At 41.2% G+C, this 17,590-nt stretch overlaps 1 protein-coding gene across 1 annotated transcript in view; it reads left to right on the plus strand.

The window, feature by feature from the left end:
- The window catches only part of LRRC56 (leucine rich repeat containing 56), an 81,055-nt gene that overhangs the window by 32,013 nt on the left and 31,452 nt on the right, over nucleotides 1–17,590 (plus strand). Inside the window, exons 6-7 of the mRNA XM_075094443.1 lie at nucleotides 5,764–5,851; nucleotides 15,187–15,247. Coding sequence (XP_074950544.1) covers nucleotides 5,764–5,851; nucleotides 15,187–15,247 — 149 coding nt within the window. The remainder of the gene's footprint in view (nucleotides 1–5,763; nucleotides 5,852–15,186; nucleotides 15,248–17,590) is intronic.

Genomic DNA, 17,590 nt, shown 5'->3' on the forward strand with positions numbered 1-17,590 from the left:
GGCTTGTAGTTGTTATATTAGTGTTCATCTTGCCTCTTAGGCAGCTGATATTTTAAATTCAAATTGCTACATCAGGAGTCTTTGTATTTATATGCATACATGCACTTATGCATTCCTTTATTTGAAAAAAAAACCCAGATTTTCATTTGCATACAGTCACAGCTGCTTAGCTAACATAAAATGGCGGATTACAGTCTTGAGTTTTGCATGTTCAGTGACACAATATTGAGAAATGATTGTAGCTACTTATTATGGACCTAATTGCTAGACAGGAAAAAGAATTAATATTGGGGTATGACTTTTTTATATCTATGTGAGGGAAAGTAAATCCTTAGAACAAATATAAAGCAAAAATTGATGTAAGAGTATCTACTGTCCTGTCTGCTCTTGACCTGCATGTTAATTCAGTGCATAGTTAAAACTGAGCTTGTTTCCTCCTACAGAAATGGTACAGGCTATTTCTGGGAGATCAGCAAACCTCCCATGTAGTTTCTGATGCCCCAAGTACCCTTTGAAATTTGCAGTGGTTAGGAGCAACTTGCAGCATCAGACCTTTAATACTCGTTTAAAAAGAGAAGTTGTCAGTGCTGTGAATCCTCAGCATGGGTCACGGTGGAGCTGAACTAGGCAGGGCCCTATCCATGTAGATCTGTTGGCATGACTTGTAGGCTTCAGCATGAGAATAAAGACACTTACTAATACATCCACCACCACTTACATTTCATAATTATTGCCCTCATCTACACTTTTCATACAAGCCAAGATGATCTGTCATTATCGCAGACTGAACGACTAGCTGATCTCTTCATCTGAGCTGAGAGAAGAATGTATTTGTATTATATGCAGAAAGTAGTGAAATACAGCTAAATACTCTAATGGGCATCTGCAGCATGTAGCCATTTTGAAAGGAAGATTGCATATGGGACCACAGGGAAGTTCTGTTCCCTCTTATTGAAAGTCCCTTGAGGTAGAATCACTCAAAACCTTGTTAACATTCTAGTAATTTTCTTCTCAGAAGAAATATTTTGTCATACTTGTAGCAACATTAATTTTTTTTGTGCAGGGAGAGATTATACTTGAGTTAGGAATTTGAAATAAAATTCCAGCAAAAAGCAATGAACATATGAATGGACATGAATCTAGTATTTGCATACAGGTGTAGTATTAAAAGAAAATAAGCTCACCACTCAGGAATTCCTGTCTTAGCCAAATTAACCAGGATCAGCAAAATAAATGCACAGCTGGAAATGCTTCTCTGACAGCTGCACACAACGCGCTCTTCAGAAACATACCTACTTTTCTTAGAGTATGTGAAAAATCTAGGGAAGAGAGAAGAAATCGGTTGTATACACCAGCTTTAATTGAACAGATATTATTTGCCAGTTAAGGAATTTACAGAGAGCTGCAAATGGGACTTGAACTGGATTTCCCAGCATCCCCAGGTGACTGTTCTGCCAGTTGGGAAGTTCTGCAAGCACTGAAGTATTTTTCACTTGCAGTTTTTTGCAGAATACTTATTGGCTCTTCTTGTCAGTCAGGGGAAAAGCTTTCCAAACTAGTGCACGCTCTCCAGTTAGATATTGGCCAGACATTTTGCATGATGGGAATGGTTTGTGAGCCATCATGGAGTTGCCTCTTAAAATACTGTCTAAATTATTTACCAATAGCTTCTGCATGATCTCATGGAAAATATTTTTACTGCTATTTTGACAGAGGTGCAAAAATGTAAAGCAAACTTTATCCATCTTTGTTTTATTTATCTTTTACTTATCTTTGAAGAATTGTGCAGTGTTTTACCATGGAAATTCATCCTTTCAAATAAACAAATTTAGGGTGGAGTATAATGCGTGCTACCCAGGATCAAGTTGTCAGGCCACCTTCTTGAACATCATGTGCCAGAATGCTTTTGATGTTTGATTCTTCGGGAAACATCCTCCTTCTCTATCTAGGTGATACCTGTCTCGCTGGGCAGTAGATGAGTGGCAAGCAGAATCCTCTCTGGACATGCACAATCAGCCTGAAATTATAGTTAGTTTTTTGAAGGTATCTTTTCGATGTAAAATAATTCTGAGTATATCCAACTCCTTGCCTGGAACAGATCCTTGGTCCCTTTTTGTCTGCTCTACATTGAGGCTGAGCAGCTGTAAACAGCCAAAGAAATCCCTAGGTGGCACAGCACCTTCATGTCTGTAAGCATTCCTGGGGCACAGGCAGAGAGACCTTCTGTCCCTGGCTGTCAAAATGGGGCCTTTGAGCTGTGGGCAGGCAGTCGTTACCTGAAGCCACTGTGGCAGGAGCCTGTCCTAGACCTGGCATGGCCCTAGGAATGAAGTAGTGCAGAGTGCCTTAGCATCACTTCTACCCCTGTGATGCCAGACATCTCTCTGTCTAAGCTGATGATCCCTTCACTGTGTTTGGCCATGATGTGTTTTTTTTCTTTTGCTACCAAATAGCAGCAAATTTCTTACTAAATATCACTCCTTTCAAATTTTGATGAAGGTTCCTGTGCTTGAAATTAAACAGCAACATAAAAGGGACATCCTGCTAAATACGTGTCTTTATTTTAAGTGTTTCCATGTCCTTCCCTAAATCTCCCTCATTCCTGATGCCAGAACTTTAGCTGTGACACGTGAGATGTAGCACACTTCCAGCTGCACCAGTATGCCAAGAAAGGTGTCTGGGGAGTAGGAGTGTCCTAACTATCTTCCACAGGAACCGTTCACCACGTAACCTTCTCTTGAACTGCTGCCCTGGCCTTTTGCTTGCTAACTAGCTTGCAGTCAACACCTGGGGTGTCTATGCTTCTAGTGCCTTTAAATGAGCTCATATCCTCAACCTGTGAGCGTTTCTCATTTCCTTCATGTAGTGCAATAGCTTTTGCATCCCACAGCCAATTGGTTCCAAACTCTCCAAGCATCTTCTCGGCATCAGCACGTGGAAGGACAGTGATTTTTCACAGAGGCTCTTGGAAAAGCAGAACAGGGAGGTGGGGACTGAGAACACATGGTGTCTGTTGCATCTGGTTAGCACATGCTTCAAGGCAGCTAACTATAGTTCAAAGAGCTGGTAGTGGCAGCCAATAACCCTTTCCAGCACTGAAGCCGCAGCTCTGCCTGTTGCAGTACAAAATACAGATGCGCTAAGCAGCTTGTATCTCAGGGGAAAAAGTACAAATGGTGGATCTGGAAGAGGAGAAGGAGGGCAAAGAAGAACACTGGTAATCCCTGGTATGAGGAAAAGGAATTGAGAACCATAGAAGAGGAGAGACTAAAGATCCATGCAGCTTTTATGCTTGGATTTTGAAAGAGGAGAACAAGGAGCAGAACTGTGAAAGGAGGCTGTCTAGAATGCAGCAGGGGGAAGGACAGCATGCAGGGAACTTGTAGACAGCAAAGGAGAAAGGCCAAGGCTCCTTGTGGTGCCAGGACCTTCTGCTACTCTAATGACAAAATGTATGACCCTAAGCTTATTACTTGTTCTGAGACCTCTTCCTATTCTGTCTTCTAATGATGTAGGCTCTTAAGACTATTTTGATGGGGAGGGGGGAGGTATCTTTCAGAAGAAGATTCCTTTAATGACAGTAAGCTTGTGTCCAAGACCAGCAATCCAAGTGTGTGGTTGTGTGCCAGGATATCAGCCAGCTCTCGTTTCTCACGTACTGTCATGCTATATGACAGACAGTGTCATCTGCTGGAAAGGGTTACTGCAAAATGTGTCTTGCAGTGAGGGATCTTGTGTTTATGTGTGGGGAGAAAGCAGTCTGTAGTTGGTAATCTTGCCTTTGTTGGAGGAGCAAAGCCATTTTTGTGGTGGCTGCATCTGGGGATAGAAAATAAATTTCTGGATGCCATTGGGGACTCCCCAATTTCCACCTTAGACCTTTGTTTCTCATACTTTAGTGGGGAGGTAAAAAAGTCTAGAAGCTTTCTTAGGGCCAGCCTCCTTGAAATAACAGTTTGAAAAAAGAAGATTAAAAATAATTTTAAACACAGTGTTTTTAAGACAGTTCAAAAGCAGTTGAAGACTTTGGATAATTCTGTTTCTTAAGAGTCCAAGTCAAGACCTTACAAAGGGAGCCAGTTTTCAAGGAGGGATGCTCAGCCTCTTCAGGAAACCATGCCCTTTTAAACTGTCATCTCAGTTAAACTTGGACTATGTTTGGCCCTTTGTAAGAGGACGTACAACCATCAGAGTGAATGAAGTCACAGTCGCTTGTGCGCAATACGAATTTTACTTGATGAGCACGAATGTCGCAACCACTGTTTTTCCTTGCAAAATGAACTGGATGTTCTTGTGGTTATTTTTTCCTCCCAGAACTCATAAACAGAGGTGGTCCTACACATTCTCTTCTAATGAATAATTTCCCCCTTATTAAACAAACTAAAGACTGTTGAACTTTTTAATAGTAAGAAAACTTGTCTCCTGTATTTGGAGGTTGTTGAATGACTTCCTGCCTTTGTCTTAGATAGAGTGGCAAAAGGCAAGTGACAGTACTTCTTTCAACCCATGCTGTTGATTGCATCATTGAGGAGGATGATGCCAGGGTCAGCTGTTTCTTTGAAGTAGACTTTTTTAGCCCCATGCCCTAACTCTTCTGACACAGAAAGGTGAAAATTTAGCAGTTATATCACTATGTATAGCATCAACTCTTTCAGGCAGTTGTCGTGACACAAAAGCCTTGTTTCTCATCTCTCAAGGAGTGTTGAAGACCCCTCCATGAACCACTAACCCATCAGGAAGAAAGGATACAGTTCTCTCCTGGTCTGTTTTGTTGAATCCATGCATGGAAGGATCCACTAAGCACCCAAAGTTGATGCAAAGGAGGTGGCACGTAGCCCGGACGAGGGAGGCTGGGGAGAGAGGAGCTGGGTCATAGCAGGAAAGAACAGGGTATGAGAGCAGTGGTAACGTGAGAATGTTTCAGCTGCTCGTGAAATTGCAGCCTGGTGTCTTAGGACTTCACAGCCTTGCTGTAGTTTTCTCTGGCTGTCCTAGAGCTTCCCTCTCTCCTCTGTGCATAGCTTCTGCATGTTTCCATCCTCCTGCTTACCTCTGCCAAGGCAAAATCTACATGTATGTATCTACAGACTTTAGGGTATTAGGAAAGATTCTGTGATGAGATGGGAAAGATCCTGCATTCAGGCACACACCCTTGCTTAGTGCAGTGGTTGATCCTGTTACTAAGATTTTGCAAAAATAATGAAAGATTTTGGAGGCTTCTATTTGCACTGATGAGATCTTTTCAAATGAATTTGTAATTCTTGTGATTAGTGTTGTCTTCTTTCAGAAAAGTGAGCTGCCTGAGCTGAAATTATGTTTCCTTTGTATAGTTTTGGGTTAAAAGGCTAAACAGTATGTTTTGTTGAGTTTTACCTGGTGCCTTTTTGATTACAGGTGACACTTAAGGGTAACACTTCCTATCTGCTGACGATTAGTACAAGACACATGCAAATCTTAAAGTATGGACATATTGTTTAAGTTCATTGGCATGTAGGTCTATTGTTGATTTGCAGCTTGAATGTAACCCTCAGCCTTGACTCTTTAAGCAATGTAGACATTATTTGAGACTAGAATAATTTGGAGCTACAAGGAAGAAAGATCTTTGAATACTAAATTTAGTTAAATGTGGTTGCATGTCTAGACATTTTGACCTGGAGTATATGTTGACAAAGCACTGTTTGAAAGCCTTTCTGCACCTTTTTGCTCCTGTGTCATCTGGCTTGTTGCATGAGAGTACACATATATCTCTGCTTATCTTTACAGAAAGTTTTGACAGGGGTAGATGATCTGCAGCGAGTGAAGTCCCTAGAGATGCAAGTAGATACAAGAGAGAACAGCTTGGGAAACTTTGGTAAGAAAATGCCTTATCTTCTGCTCACCATTTTAAGTTTTCCTTTATTGAGTCCTGCTTCAAGCAGGACTGGAAACTCAGAAACCAACAGCCAGTGTAAAGTACTGTCCTGCTCAAGAGCTCTTGAAACATGATCTCCCTGGTACCTCTCACTCCTTGATGTCTGTTTTCTTCTGTGAGGCTCTAAATAGGACTGAAAACTATGTCAATGGGATGAGTGACACCACTTCTGTCTAAAGGCAATTAGTTTGAACAAATTCTTCTTGAATGACATGCCTCTAGGCCCTAAATGAGCATTTTCTGATTACCTTGCTCTCTAGAGTACTTGGTGCTACTCTAGCAAAACAGTAGCCAAAGTTCAGTTTCTCTCCACTGCAAGATTCCCCTGTGGCTGAGAAATCACTAGTGGTATAAGGCTGCTTATGCTGCCAGCAGCCTGCCTTTGTGTTCTGGACTGCCTCATAGAGCTGTGCTGGATGATGTGCTTGAGGAAGGTCCTATAGATACATCATTTTGATGAGCCCTAATAATTTTGAACAGCCCTAATGCTTGTGATTTGTTTCTATGTCATCATCATTACACTGAGGAAGTAAGGAAGTACCAAAGGAATTCCCTTTGTAGCAGCATTAACACTGAGAATATGAAACCTTCCCTTTTTCCAGTACTGGCAGTCATTTTTTGTCCTGTGGATTCCCATCACAACCAAGTCATTTTCTGCTATGTTGAAGCTGAGTAACTACTGCAGGGTAATGTTTTCTGTGCCAAAAGGAGTCATGTCCCCAAAAGTGGGTGCTGATACTTTCAGCCAGCCCATTCATTTCATGCGCAAGTGACTATAGTGTAACAGCCAATTAGCTTTAGTGGGTCTTTTGATGTCGATTTGTTAAGAATAATTAAGCAAGTACAGTGAAGGGGGCTTTTGTCTTGAATTATGTAGCCACTTCGTTTTGGTTATTCTGTTTATGTCATAAATAGGTCTCTTTCTGATAGGGACTTGATAATTTAAGGTAAATTACATCCATTTCTTTCAGAGATCATAATCGGTTAGTCATGTTTTCTCCAGTTGATAAGAAAATCTCATTATGCCATTTCTACAATGCTTGAAAGTGGTGCTCCCATTCCTATGCCATTTTACATTAACTGTGACAAGCTAGCAAAATGTTTACCATTTTCACTCTGTACTTCCCTTTTCTTTCCATTATTGGAATAAATCCCTTTCTGCTCCCCTTGATTAGGCTTTTGCAACTTTTACAGCATACAGAGCACTATTCCCATGTTGCAAACAATTTTCATCTTGTTTATGTCCCACCGTTTGCACCAAGAGTTGGACCTGGAGGGCCATAAAAACCAGCAGCTGCAGGTCCCCACTGCTTTTGAGAATAACAGAACATCAAGACCATCCTGAATTTCCTTCTGTCTATTTTTCTTTAAGTGCATTTCTGAATTTCTTCCCTGTGAAAATCTCTTTGCAAATCTCAGCAGGCGATTAGGGCAGAAAGTTTGTTACTTAATGCTTCCAGTGATTATCAGTTCCTTGCAGTCTTTTTTTCACGACAGCTGATTTTTTAGGCGCATGGAGTAAGGCTTAAATTTTTAAAGGTGTTGCTGGACAGTTTGCACCTTCAATGTGAATGGTGTAAACAAGGCTGCTGTTGAAGGTGTTGGGCTCATTTCATGCTCCTCACTGGCTGCCTGACCCTGAAACTGTGCACTGCTGGCCTGGTCTCTAATCTCAGGGGTCTGGATAAATAGCCTGAGGGAAGGAGTAGGGTAAGAACCAGACCAGCTGGAATGACAGAAGTTCCAGTGTGACAGAAGGAAAGGATTTTCCACCATTAGGACAGCCAGAGTATCCAGAGAGGTTTGGTGTCTCCATCCTTGGAGGTTCTCAAGATCCAGCTGGGTGAAGCCCTGAGCACCCTGGTCTGATCTTGCAGACCGCTTGGCTTTGGGGGAAAGGCTGGGCTTGAGACCTCCGGCAGTCCCCTGCAGCCTGGACTGCTCTTTTCTGTTTGCATTCTCAACCTGGCTACTTAGCTTTCTTTATAGCCATATTAAATCACTTAACCTTGCTCTCACTGTGTTCCTCAGTTGCAGAAGGTGGGTAAAGGCATCTTTATCATCAAGGAATTATTTGTTTGGATGATCAGTTTGCACTCAGTAAACAATATTGTTTTAACTGTTTTTATGTGTAATGATAAAATAGACTGTGAAAGCTCTTAAATGGCCAGGTAAAAGAGTTGCAAGTTACTAGACTGCATGTAACTCTGGGTCACCCAGAACCCTGTAGCATTTGAATCCCAAGTTCACACCACAATTTCCAACTGAGAAATGTTTTAATGCTTGCAGTCATACACAGACTAACACAAGCACTGAGGGCCTACATATCCTGTAGCAAGATTTCTACAGTGATTTAAAACATGTTGCTTGAGTTTTTCTTACAAACATTCTACTTTGGGATGTGCTAAACCTTAAAGTGCCAGCCTGCTAACCTTTCCCAGTTTGTCAGGTCAGCCTCTACACAATGGTGTGACATGGTGGGGAGGAACAGTTGCGTTTCTTAGGGACAGGGTGTGGGCTAAAACATTAAAAGACTGATATTAAAATATTATCATGTCATCAGTTTTACAATTAAGGAAAGGCTTCGTGCCAGAGCTTGAATCTGAGTCTTAGTGGGGCTCAGGGTAATTGCTGAAATCTCTAGCTGTTTGTTTTCAGTGCACCTTGCTGAGTGACAGGTCAAACACTGAACCGCACTGGCAAGTCTTGTATCCAGATTTGCAGACCTTGGACTTGACTTCTGTGCTCTTCAGCTGCATGTAGACTTCAGTTCATACTCAAACAGATGGAGTATTTCCTTTTCATTAGCTTATCCCTTTGGTTTTGATTGCTGACAGATCAGGGACTGCATTCATGACCGGCTTGTAGAAATCCCTGTTGAAAGTAATGGTGGGATAGAGTCATTTAAGACACTACATAGTTCTTTTATTTCTAAGTGATTCTAATAGCTACAAATCAAGTTACCCACAGTGCTGTTCGCTGGTACTTATTGAATTGTTGCCTGCTGGTGGCCAGGCTAAGTTGATTACATGTCTGGAGACTGCTGCTTCCCTTGCACACGTTTTATCAAGGAAAAGCTCTGCTAAAGGTTCAGAAGTAGGCATGTCTTATTTTTCATACAGGGTCACTGTCTCTCCTCTTGCTCTATTTGTCAATATTCCTGATGCGAAGCTGAGAGAAGTTTGTTGGCAGCCACCGTCACAGCAGCAGGTGCTTGCATGGTCAGGAAGCCAGCGCGGAGGCTGGAGGTGGAGTCTGGCATGTACGTCCCTGACCACACTGACCACTGGTCTTGGTTTTGAGAGTACTGACAAGCCTTGCTGAGAAGGTGCCACAGCACCTGCTGCAGCAGGGCTTGGGCAGGTTCTCCAGGAGTCACAAGTACATACCAGGACAGGGAGCTTATGTTAAACCCTGCACTGATGTGTTTTTTTGTGAGATTCTCATCTCAGGTAGCTAGACTGCAGCTAGCTTGGGTTTGCCTGCACGTGCTGCAGTCTTATCTCCAGTTGCATTGCCCAGTTCACCCCAGAAACGTGCGAAAATTCACATTTAGAACATGTGTGGGAGTAACATCAACGTGATGTATCTTACATCATCAAACACAGCTTAAGTGCATTAAATAGCCCATTTAAATTACATATCAGGTTGCTTTTGCTAGAAGAGTGCAGCCTGTGTTCGCATGCCTGTTTTGTACTGTAGGATCAACAAAACACGTAGGTGGCCTGATGCCAACATAAGTATTTGTCAGTAATTTATTTTGTGTGTGTTTTTCACTATTCCATATTCCAGAAGGTATAAGAAGCCGAGCCACAATGATTTTTTTGTTACATATAGAAAAACGAGATAAATTATGCTACCTAAGGAATACATCATAAGGTAAACAAGTGTTATAAGTGTTGTAGCTTGTAGAATATAATAAAACCAGCATCTCACCTGTTTTCTCCTTACTCCTAGTCAGCTATCTAAATGTTACCTGCTGTACCAAGGCAGCTCAGAAAGACATCTGCATTGCTACCCTGCTTGTGAAGTGCAGCACTTAAGGCAATGTTGTTGAGTGTGCATGTATCACTTTTATTCACCTACCTTACACTTTGATTTCTGTGTGCTCTTCATTAGGTTTTTTCCACTGGATAGTGCAGTAGAATAGTTTCATACTCATACATTGTTGGTGGTTAGTAATTTCAGAGCCATATAACAAAAAGGGTATTTAGTGAAAGGGAATCATAGACAGATGAGATAACTTTGCCCTTCATTCTGAATTCACAGCCTTGTACTGTGGTCACGAGCATTTTTCTGGACCATTCTCACTTTTAAAAATTGAAATTATACAGCATGAAGGCAGTTTCAGGATTAGGAATATATTGTTCGTACTTTAAAAATTAATATTAGAGTTAATATTGTTGACATTTTAGAGTATTTTTGTGTTAATATAAGAATAAATTGCATCCTTGCTCTCAGGAGAGGTGCCGTGAGGGTTAAAGTTAAGGAAATCAGAAGTATGTTGTTACATTCAGATAGATCTCTCATTTTGTCATCTTGATTTTATGATTTTCTCTTCCTAACTTAATCTTCCAGTCTTTAATCTATGTATAAGGAATTGGGACTATAAAACCCAGCAAAATCAAATGGACAATGAATTCTTTGCACTAAAGAACAATTATATATTGAATATAAAACTTAAGGGAGGGAAGAACCTGCAGAATAGGAGAAATATATTGTAAAAGTCTCGTTGGCAGAATTTCGCCCCACTGCACATAGTATACTTTTATTCAGTCTAGTAAACAGCACATTAGAGCTTAACATTCTACAAGGTCCCAGGGATAGATTGTGCCAAAATACAATAAAATGTCTAAGACAGAGGGTCGGATTACAATAATGAAATAACCAGATGTGAAAATTGTATCATCAGCCTGTCACTCTGCCTTTTTGAATCCTTTAATAGTTGTTTTTTATCTGAACCAACCCTAAATGTATTCAGTGGAAAGCTTTTTCTTGATCAAGTCTCTCCATTTCTCCTGAGCTAGTCCTCTTGAATCCTCATTCAAACCTTCTGCTCAATGCTAGTTTTTAAAACACATTTGCTCTGTAATGCTCTGCAATAGCCTTTGCTTGGTAACCCTTTAACCTCTCTGGTTGAATCTGTGGCGAGGCTATTACCCACTGCTGTGCTGGGACTGAAGAGGCTACTGTATCCTTTTGTTCTTTCCTTTAACTCTTTGGGGGAAGGGAAGTAATTTCATCTCTCTGTTCTTCAGGTTTCTTATCAGAAACATGAGAGCAATTTTTTTTCAATCTAGCTTTTGATTTTTTTCTGGGGGGAGTTTCTTAGTGCATGGATTATATCTGAGAAAGTCTTTGCTCAGTAGCTGGTATGACTGCTGTAAATAATTAACAGAGATCCTAGTATCTTCTCTGTCAGGACTCCAAATTATTTTGTTGCCATACTTCATAAAACTTGTTTGACGTGAGAAAGTATGCCCTGCAGGATGAGGATGGTGTTTTATAATTCATAGTACAATTTTTATGGAATATGGAAAATGAGGCACTGCTGGACTTGCTATTCACAAACCAAGAAAGCCTGCTTTGTAATATCCCAGTTAGTGATAGCCTTGGCTGCAGTGACCACAGTATTGTAGCGTTCAGGATCCTGCTGAGTGTGCTGAAGGTCAGCTCTAAGACAAGGGTTCTGGATTTTAGAAGAGCAAACTTCAGTTCACTCAGGGCTCAGTTGGGAGGGATTCCATGGGATGCTCCCATGGAAGACAAAGGAGCTAGTGAGTGCTGGGAGTCTTCAAGAACTCTCTGTTGGAAGCACAAAGTCAGTTTATCCCCTACAAAGGAAAGGGAAGTAAGCGGAGCAAGAGGCCCCATGGCTCAACCATGACCTCCTGGGTCTACTCAAATCCAAAAGGGAAGCATACCAGAGATGGAGAAGTAGAGGGTTATCCGTCGAGGGCTACAAGGGCATTGCTGGAGTGTGCAGAGATGCAGTTAGAAAAGCAAAAGCCCAGATCGAATTGAAACTGGCTGTAGATGTGAAAAATAACAAGAAAGGTTTCTTCAAACATGTCAACCATAAGCAGAAAAAGAAGGAAAACATAGGCCCACTGTTAAATGGAAAAGGAGAGTCAATCACCAATGATGCTGAAAAGGCAGAGGTCCTCAACACTTTCTTCACCTCTGCCTTTACCAACACTGTCAGGCCCCAGGCTTTGGGAACAAAATTCCTGGTTGATCCAAACACTGACCCACCATCAGTGAAGGAAGAGTTAGTACATGAATTATTACAGGAGCTTGACCCCCACAAATCAATGGGCCCTGACGCCATCCACCCGAGGGTGTTGAGAGTGCTCGCTGACATCATTGCAAGGCCACTCTCCATAATCTTCAAGAAGTCATGGAGAACAGGGGATGTCCCAGAGGACTGGAGGAAGGCAAATGTTACCCCTATCTACAAGAAAGGCTCAAGGGAGGATCCGGGTAACTATAGGCCCAGCAGCCTTACTTCAATCCCTGGGAAGTTTATGGAATGAATCCTCCTGGGGGCCATCACAAGTCAAATGAAGCACGTGATTGGGAAAAGCCAACATGGCTTCACTAAGGGCAGATCGTGCTTGACAAACCTGGTGGCCTTCTATGACAAAGTGACTTGCCTTGTTGACATGGGGCGGGCAGTGGACATTGTCTACCTGGACTTCTCCAAGGCCTTTGATACAGTCCCCCACAGTCTCCTCCTGGAGAAATTAATGCGTTATGGCCTAGACAAGTGGTCTGTGCAGTGAGTGGGGAACTGGCTGACAGGCCGCACCCAAAGGGTGGTGGTAAATAGCTCCTTTTCCAAGTGACAACCTGTCACTAGCGGAGTGCCCCAGGGATCAATATTGGGCCCAATGTTATTCAATATCTTTATAAGTGATCTGGATAACGGCATCAAGTGTAGCCTGATGAAGTTTGCTGATGACACCAAGTTGAGTGGGGAAGTAGACACTCCAGAAGGGAGAGCTGCTCTGCAGGGAGATCTGGATAGGCTGGAAGATCGGGCCAACAAGAACCTTATGAAGTTCAACAAGGAGAAGTGGAGGGTCATGCACCTGGGAAAACATAATCTGGGAGTGCAGCACAGACTGGGATCCACCTGGCTGGAGAGCAGCTCTGTGGAAAGGGACCTGGGCCTCCTGGTGGACAGGAAGCTCAACATGAGCGAACAGTGTGCTGCTGCAGCCAAGAAGGCCAACAGGATGCTGGGTTGCATCAAAAAGGGCATCACCAGCAGAGATAAAGAAGCCATTATTCTGCTCTACTCAGTGCTTGTCAAGCCACGCCTGGAGTACTGTGTACAGTTCTGGTCCCCACTATACAAAAAGGATGTGGACAGGCTGGAAGGGGTCCAGAGAAGGGCCACCAAGACGATCAAAGGACTGGGAAGCCGGCCATATGAGGGTAGGCTGGGAGGACTGGGTTCGTTCAGCCTCGAGAAAAGGAGGCTTAGAGGGGAGCTCATCACCATGTACCAGTACTTAAGGGGTAGCCACAAAGAAGATGGAGACTCCCTTTTTACACGGAGTCACATGGAGAGGACAAGGGGGAATGGACACAAGTTGCTCTTGGGGAGATTCCAATTGGACACGAGAGGAAAATTTTTCACAGTGAGGACAGTCAACCATTGGAATAATCTCCCCAGGGAAGTGGTTGACTCGGCCACGTCGGACACCTTCAAGAGTCATCTGGACAGGGTGCTGGGCCATCTTGTCTAGACTGCGCTTTTCCTAGAAAGGTTGGACTAGATGATCCCTGAGGTCCCTTCCAACCTGTGATTCTGTGCTTAAAAGTAAGGCTAAAAAAAATGCACAATGTGTTTTGAATTTTTAATATTGTCTAAAGAGCTTTGCAAATACCTGAAGTTAAATATTTGCTGTATAGCATGAAGATCAATATGTGGATTATAATCATTCCCAAATAGCACTAGATATAGATAATGCTTCTACTAAAACATGATTTATTGAAATGTTTTTGCCATAAACGGTCTTGTTTTGTTTGGGGAAATGGGATGAACAACATGACCTCCTTTGCTTGCTTTTGAGATCCCACTCCACTTTTTTTTAATTTCTTTTTTTTTTTCCTGTTGTTTTTTCTTTTGATCCTTTGCAAAGAGCTGGAATGATGTCCTTCTGGGCACTGCTAAATCACCCTTGCCAGAGAGACATTACTCAAAGGACTCATAAAAATATTTGCTGAGAACAGATTTTAATGTTTTAGCAATGATCCAGTTTGTCTAAAATTAGTATTACCTCTACATGGTTGCATAGTATACTGGAGGATGCTCACCAGCCATGGGTAAACTCTGCTAGTGGCAATGGGTAAAAGTTTACTGTCGTCAATAGCAAATGCTTCCTGGGACTTGAGCTTATACACAAATTATTCTGTAGCTTGGAGGGATTTGGTCTGTGATTTTGGTTCAGAGATACCTGTAGAAGCAACCAAAAAGGCAAGTGTCTCTTTGGAATAGGAAAAAAGCATTCATCAAAGTCATAACAATATGAATACTGAGGTTTTCATAGTTATGAAACTTGCACAGTTGAACAGTAAACAATGGATCGCATCCAGAAAATTAGAAGGAGAAGGCAATGCTTAGCAAAATGTAAGTAGCATTTTGGGGACCTCTGAATTATAAAAGATGATGTTATGACATCATAGATGAAATTATGCTTTTGTTGTTTGACTCAAGATTACATTTTGAAGAAGTGTTACTTAGCTGTACATTCGGTAAGTCCATCACTATTTGCCATTAAATAGCTAGAAAAAGATTTTCAGGGAAAGAAGCAAGAGCATTATGTAGAAATCGGAGGTTGTGGAATGCTCTGCTGTAAAGGATCCTTTACCTCCTCAGAGTATCACTCAGTTAATAGTCAATAAGGGTTGGGAATCAGACCAAAGAAAACAGTCACCCGTCAAGCCAGTTTATATTGCTGTCTGTCTGGAAAGGTGCTCCATCAGAATTCTCAGAGAGGGGTTCCAGAAATTATAATTGGGTAGACATGCAGATAATATGTATATGTTGCAAAAATGCAAAGGGTAAAATATTTTTTAAGTGAAATAATCTCATTAATTTTCTTAGAAAAGGTCCAGCACAGATCTGGCAGAAACAGGTAAGATGCATGTAATATTAGATGCTTCAACATTCTAATTGTCAGAATTTCTAATTGTCTTCTAATTGTCAGAAGTTTCCTTTACTCTCCAGGTCTGCAAAGTGACTCTTTACTCTGTTCTCATAGGTGCCTATCTACCTAATCTGAGAGAACTGAAGTTGAACAATAGCTTGCTTGTGTCTGTGAGGTAAGAAATGAATGATAACTGAAATAAAGAATAACAGCCTTCGATTGTATTTAAGTGATAAAATCTTCATTTGTGCTGCTTTCATTTCTTCCATTTCCCCATGCCATGATAATGGATTAGGTCATGAATATATGCTCTGTAGCCACATAAGTTTAAAGACAGGACCTGAGCTGGATAAATCAGTGTAACTGCAATGATGCTGATGAATTAGCCCCAGTCTGTGACCAGGGAAGTTCCTGCCATGCTGAAGTCCATGGAAATTTGTTGCAAATTTGAAAGGAGCAAGAAATTAATCTCTTATCTATGTTTAGGTGTTTGGATTTCAGAGTGTTTCAGCCTTTGGGCTTTTATTGGGTACAGTAGCCTGTTCTATACAGGTCAGACCAGTTCCTCAGCTGATGAAAATCACTTTGGCTTTATTGAAGTCAATGAAGTTGGGTTTATGAGAGCTTGAATGAAGACTGCATGTCCCTGGCTTGCTGACCTCCATGAAAGCATCACTTGTTTTTTCCCAGAAGAACTGGGGAGTTGGCAGGTTGGGAAGGTAGAAGTGAAAATCATCGCAATAAGGAGGCAGAGCTGCTTCTCTGTCATGTGTTGATACCGTATTACCTCTCATAATTAATACATAATGGAAAAGTACAGTTCATATCAGTAAAGGGTTGTGTAAAAGGCCATCTTTATGTTAAACAGGACTCTTCTCTGGCCTTGTATGGCTATCTGCTAAATTTGCAGGGGAAAAAAATAGTGATGTTGCTAACTCTTGTTAAAGAGAACATGTTCCCTGATGGGGAACAAATATAAATTCTTCTTGGTCTCATACATTGTCAATAAAGTAGCTAATGAACTTTAGTTGTCATACTTTGATCTTATTTTCTCTTCTTGTGGTAAAGAGATTAAGTATTTTCAGTCTGAAAATTTTTTTCCACTTTCTATTCCATAACACGGAAAAGTGGTGATTCTGCATTGCTGCAATTATTTTAATGGCAACCAACCACTGTCATAAGCATGAAATTGCTCCATTATTGCAATGGAGGAGTAAGTAGTGGGTGAAAAAAATTATATTTTTGACAATATAAAAAGACATTTTATTATTTTAAAAATTTAAAAGATTTTTTTTATTTGGTCAAAAACCCCATATTCTCTTAAAATGTGTCAATGGAAAATGTTTTGACCAGTTCTGTGGGCAATGAATACAGGATGCAGTTCAGGAAAACTAAACTGTTTCATTTATTTGACTTACAGCTTTAGTAGGATTTTGCACATCCGTTGTATTCTAGGGCTCTGACTTATGTTATGAAAAGTTTGGCAAACCATTTTCTGTGACCTGACGTCCCTGTGGTCCTTGATGCAGGTAACGTTTGGTCTCAAGTTGGGTTTTGATTTGATCAACTATAATGTAAAGTGTTTTGGCTTGGATATCAAGTCTAATGTTATGACACTTCCCAGGCACACAAACCCCAGTGGAAGCTACCTACTCCTCCTTTAAATAAATGTGCTTTCTGTGTGCCAGTTAAATGCAATTGTTGGGGAATAGGTAAAGAAAGAATAAGACTCTGTTAGCTCTTCCAGACCAGAACTCGGTCATTACAGTACAGCAGTATCTTTCCTTTATTAATTCCCATCTTTGACAATCTGTCATTGATAAACACAGATCACTTAAGGGCACAGCCCATGCAAGCACAGCCTCGGTACTTGAACTTTATTTTTGGATGTCTGCATCATGTCAATTTAATGCCTATTAAAGCAACATTGCCGTCACAGCAGTAGCGATGTCTGCGATAGCTAATGTAACATACCTCCTTCCATTCTACCTGGCTGTTGCCGCTTACCCAAAAAATGTTTAGAAATCTTATTTCCGAATTAAACTTGTTGACGTTTGAATTCTGTCCAAAAAGCAATTATTTTGTTGTATTTGACCAAACCATTGCAACTGCAGTTTTTGACGATGAGAGAAAAAATGTCCTTCCTTCGCAAAAAGTAATTCCAACAGACTTTCTCAGCCATAAGGTCAGAATCATTGTGGTTGTAATTTGAAAATGGGCAGCAGATAACAGGAAATGTCTCATAAGGACAGACTGGAAGATTGGTTTGTTTACTGAAAAGAAGGTAAGGACAGAAAAGCAGGCAAAAGATAGAGGCCATTTTATATATGCTTGGGATGTTAAAAGCAGGCATTCTTTTCATGCTGTGTTATGTAAAAACAATGTATCATGGTAAATCATTATGAACAAAAGACTGTCAGTGTGTATGTGTGAGTGGGTAATGAGATGGGAAACTTGCTTTTTGTCTCTTTACTTTTGTTTTGTTCTGTCTTGCAGAGTAGACTTTCCTGATTATTTT

Source organism: Phalacrocorax aristotelis, chromosome 5 (genome assembly GCF_949628215.1).
Source record: "Phalacrocorax aristotelis chromosome 5, bGulAri2.1, whole genome shotgun sequence".
In the NCBI taxonomy this organism is placed as follows: domain Eukaryota; kingdom Metazoa; phylum Chordata; class Aves; order Suliformes; family Phalacrocoracidae; genus Phalacrocorax; species Phalacrocorax aristotelis.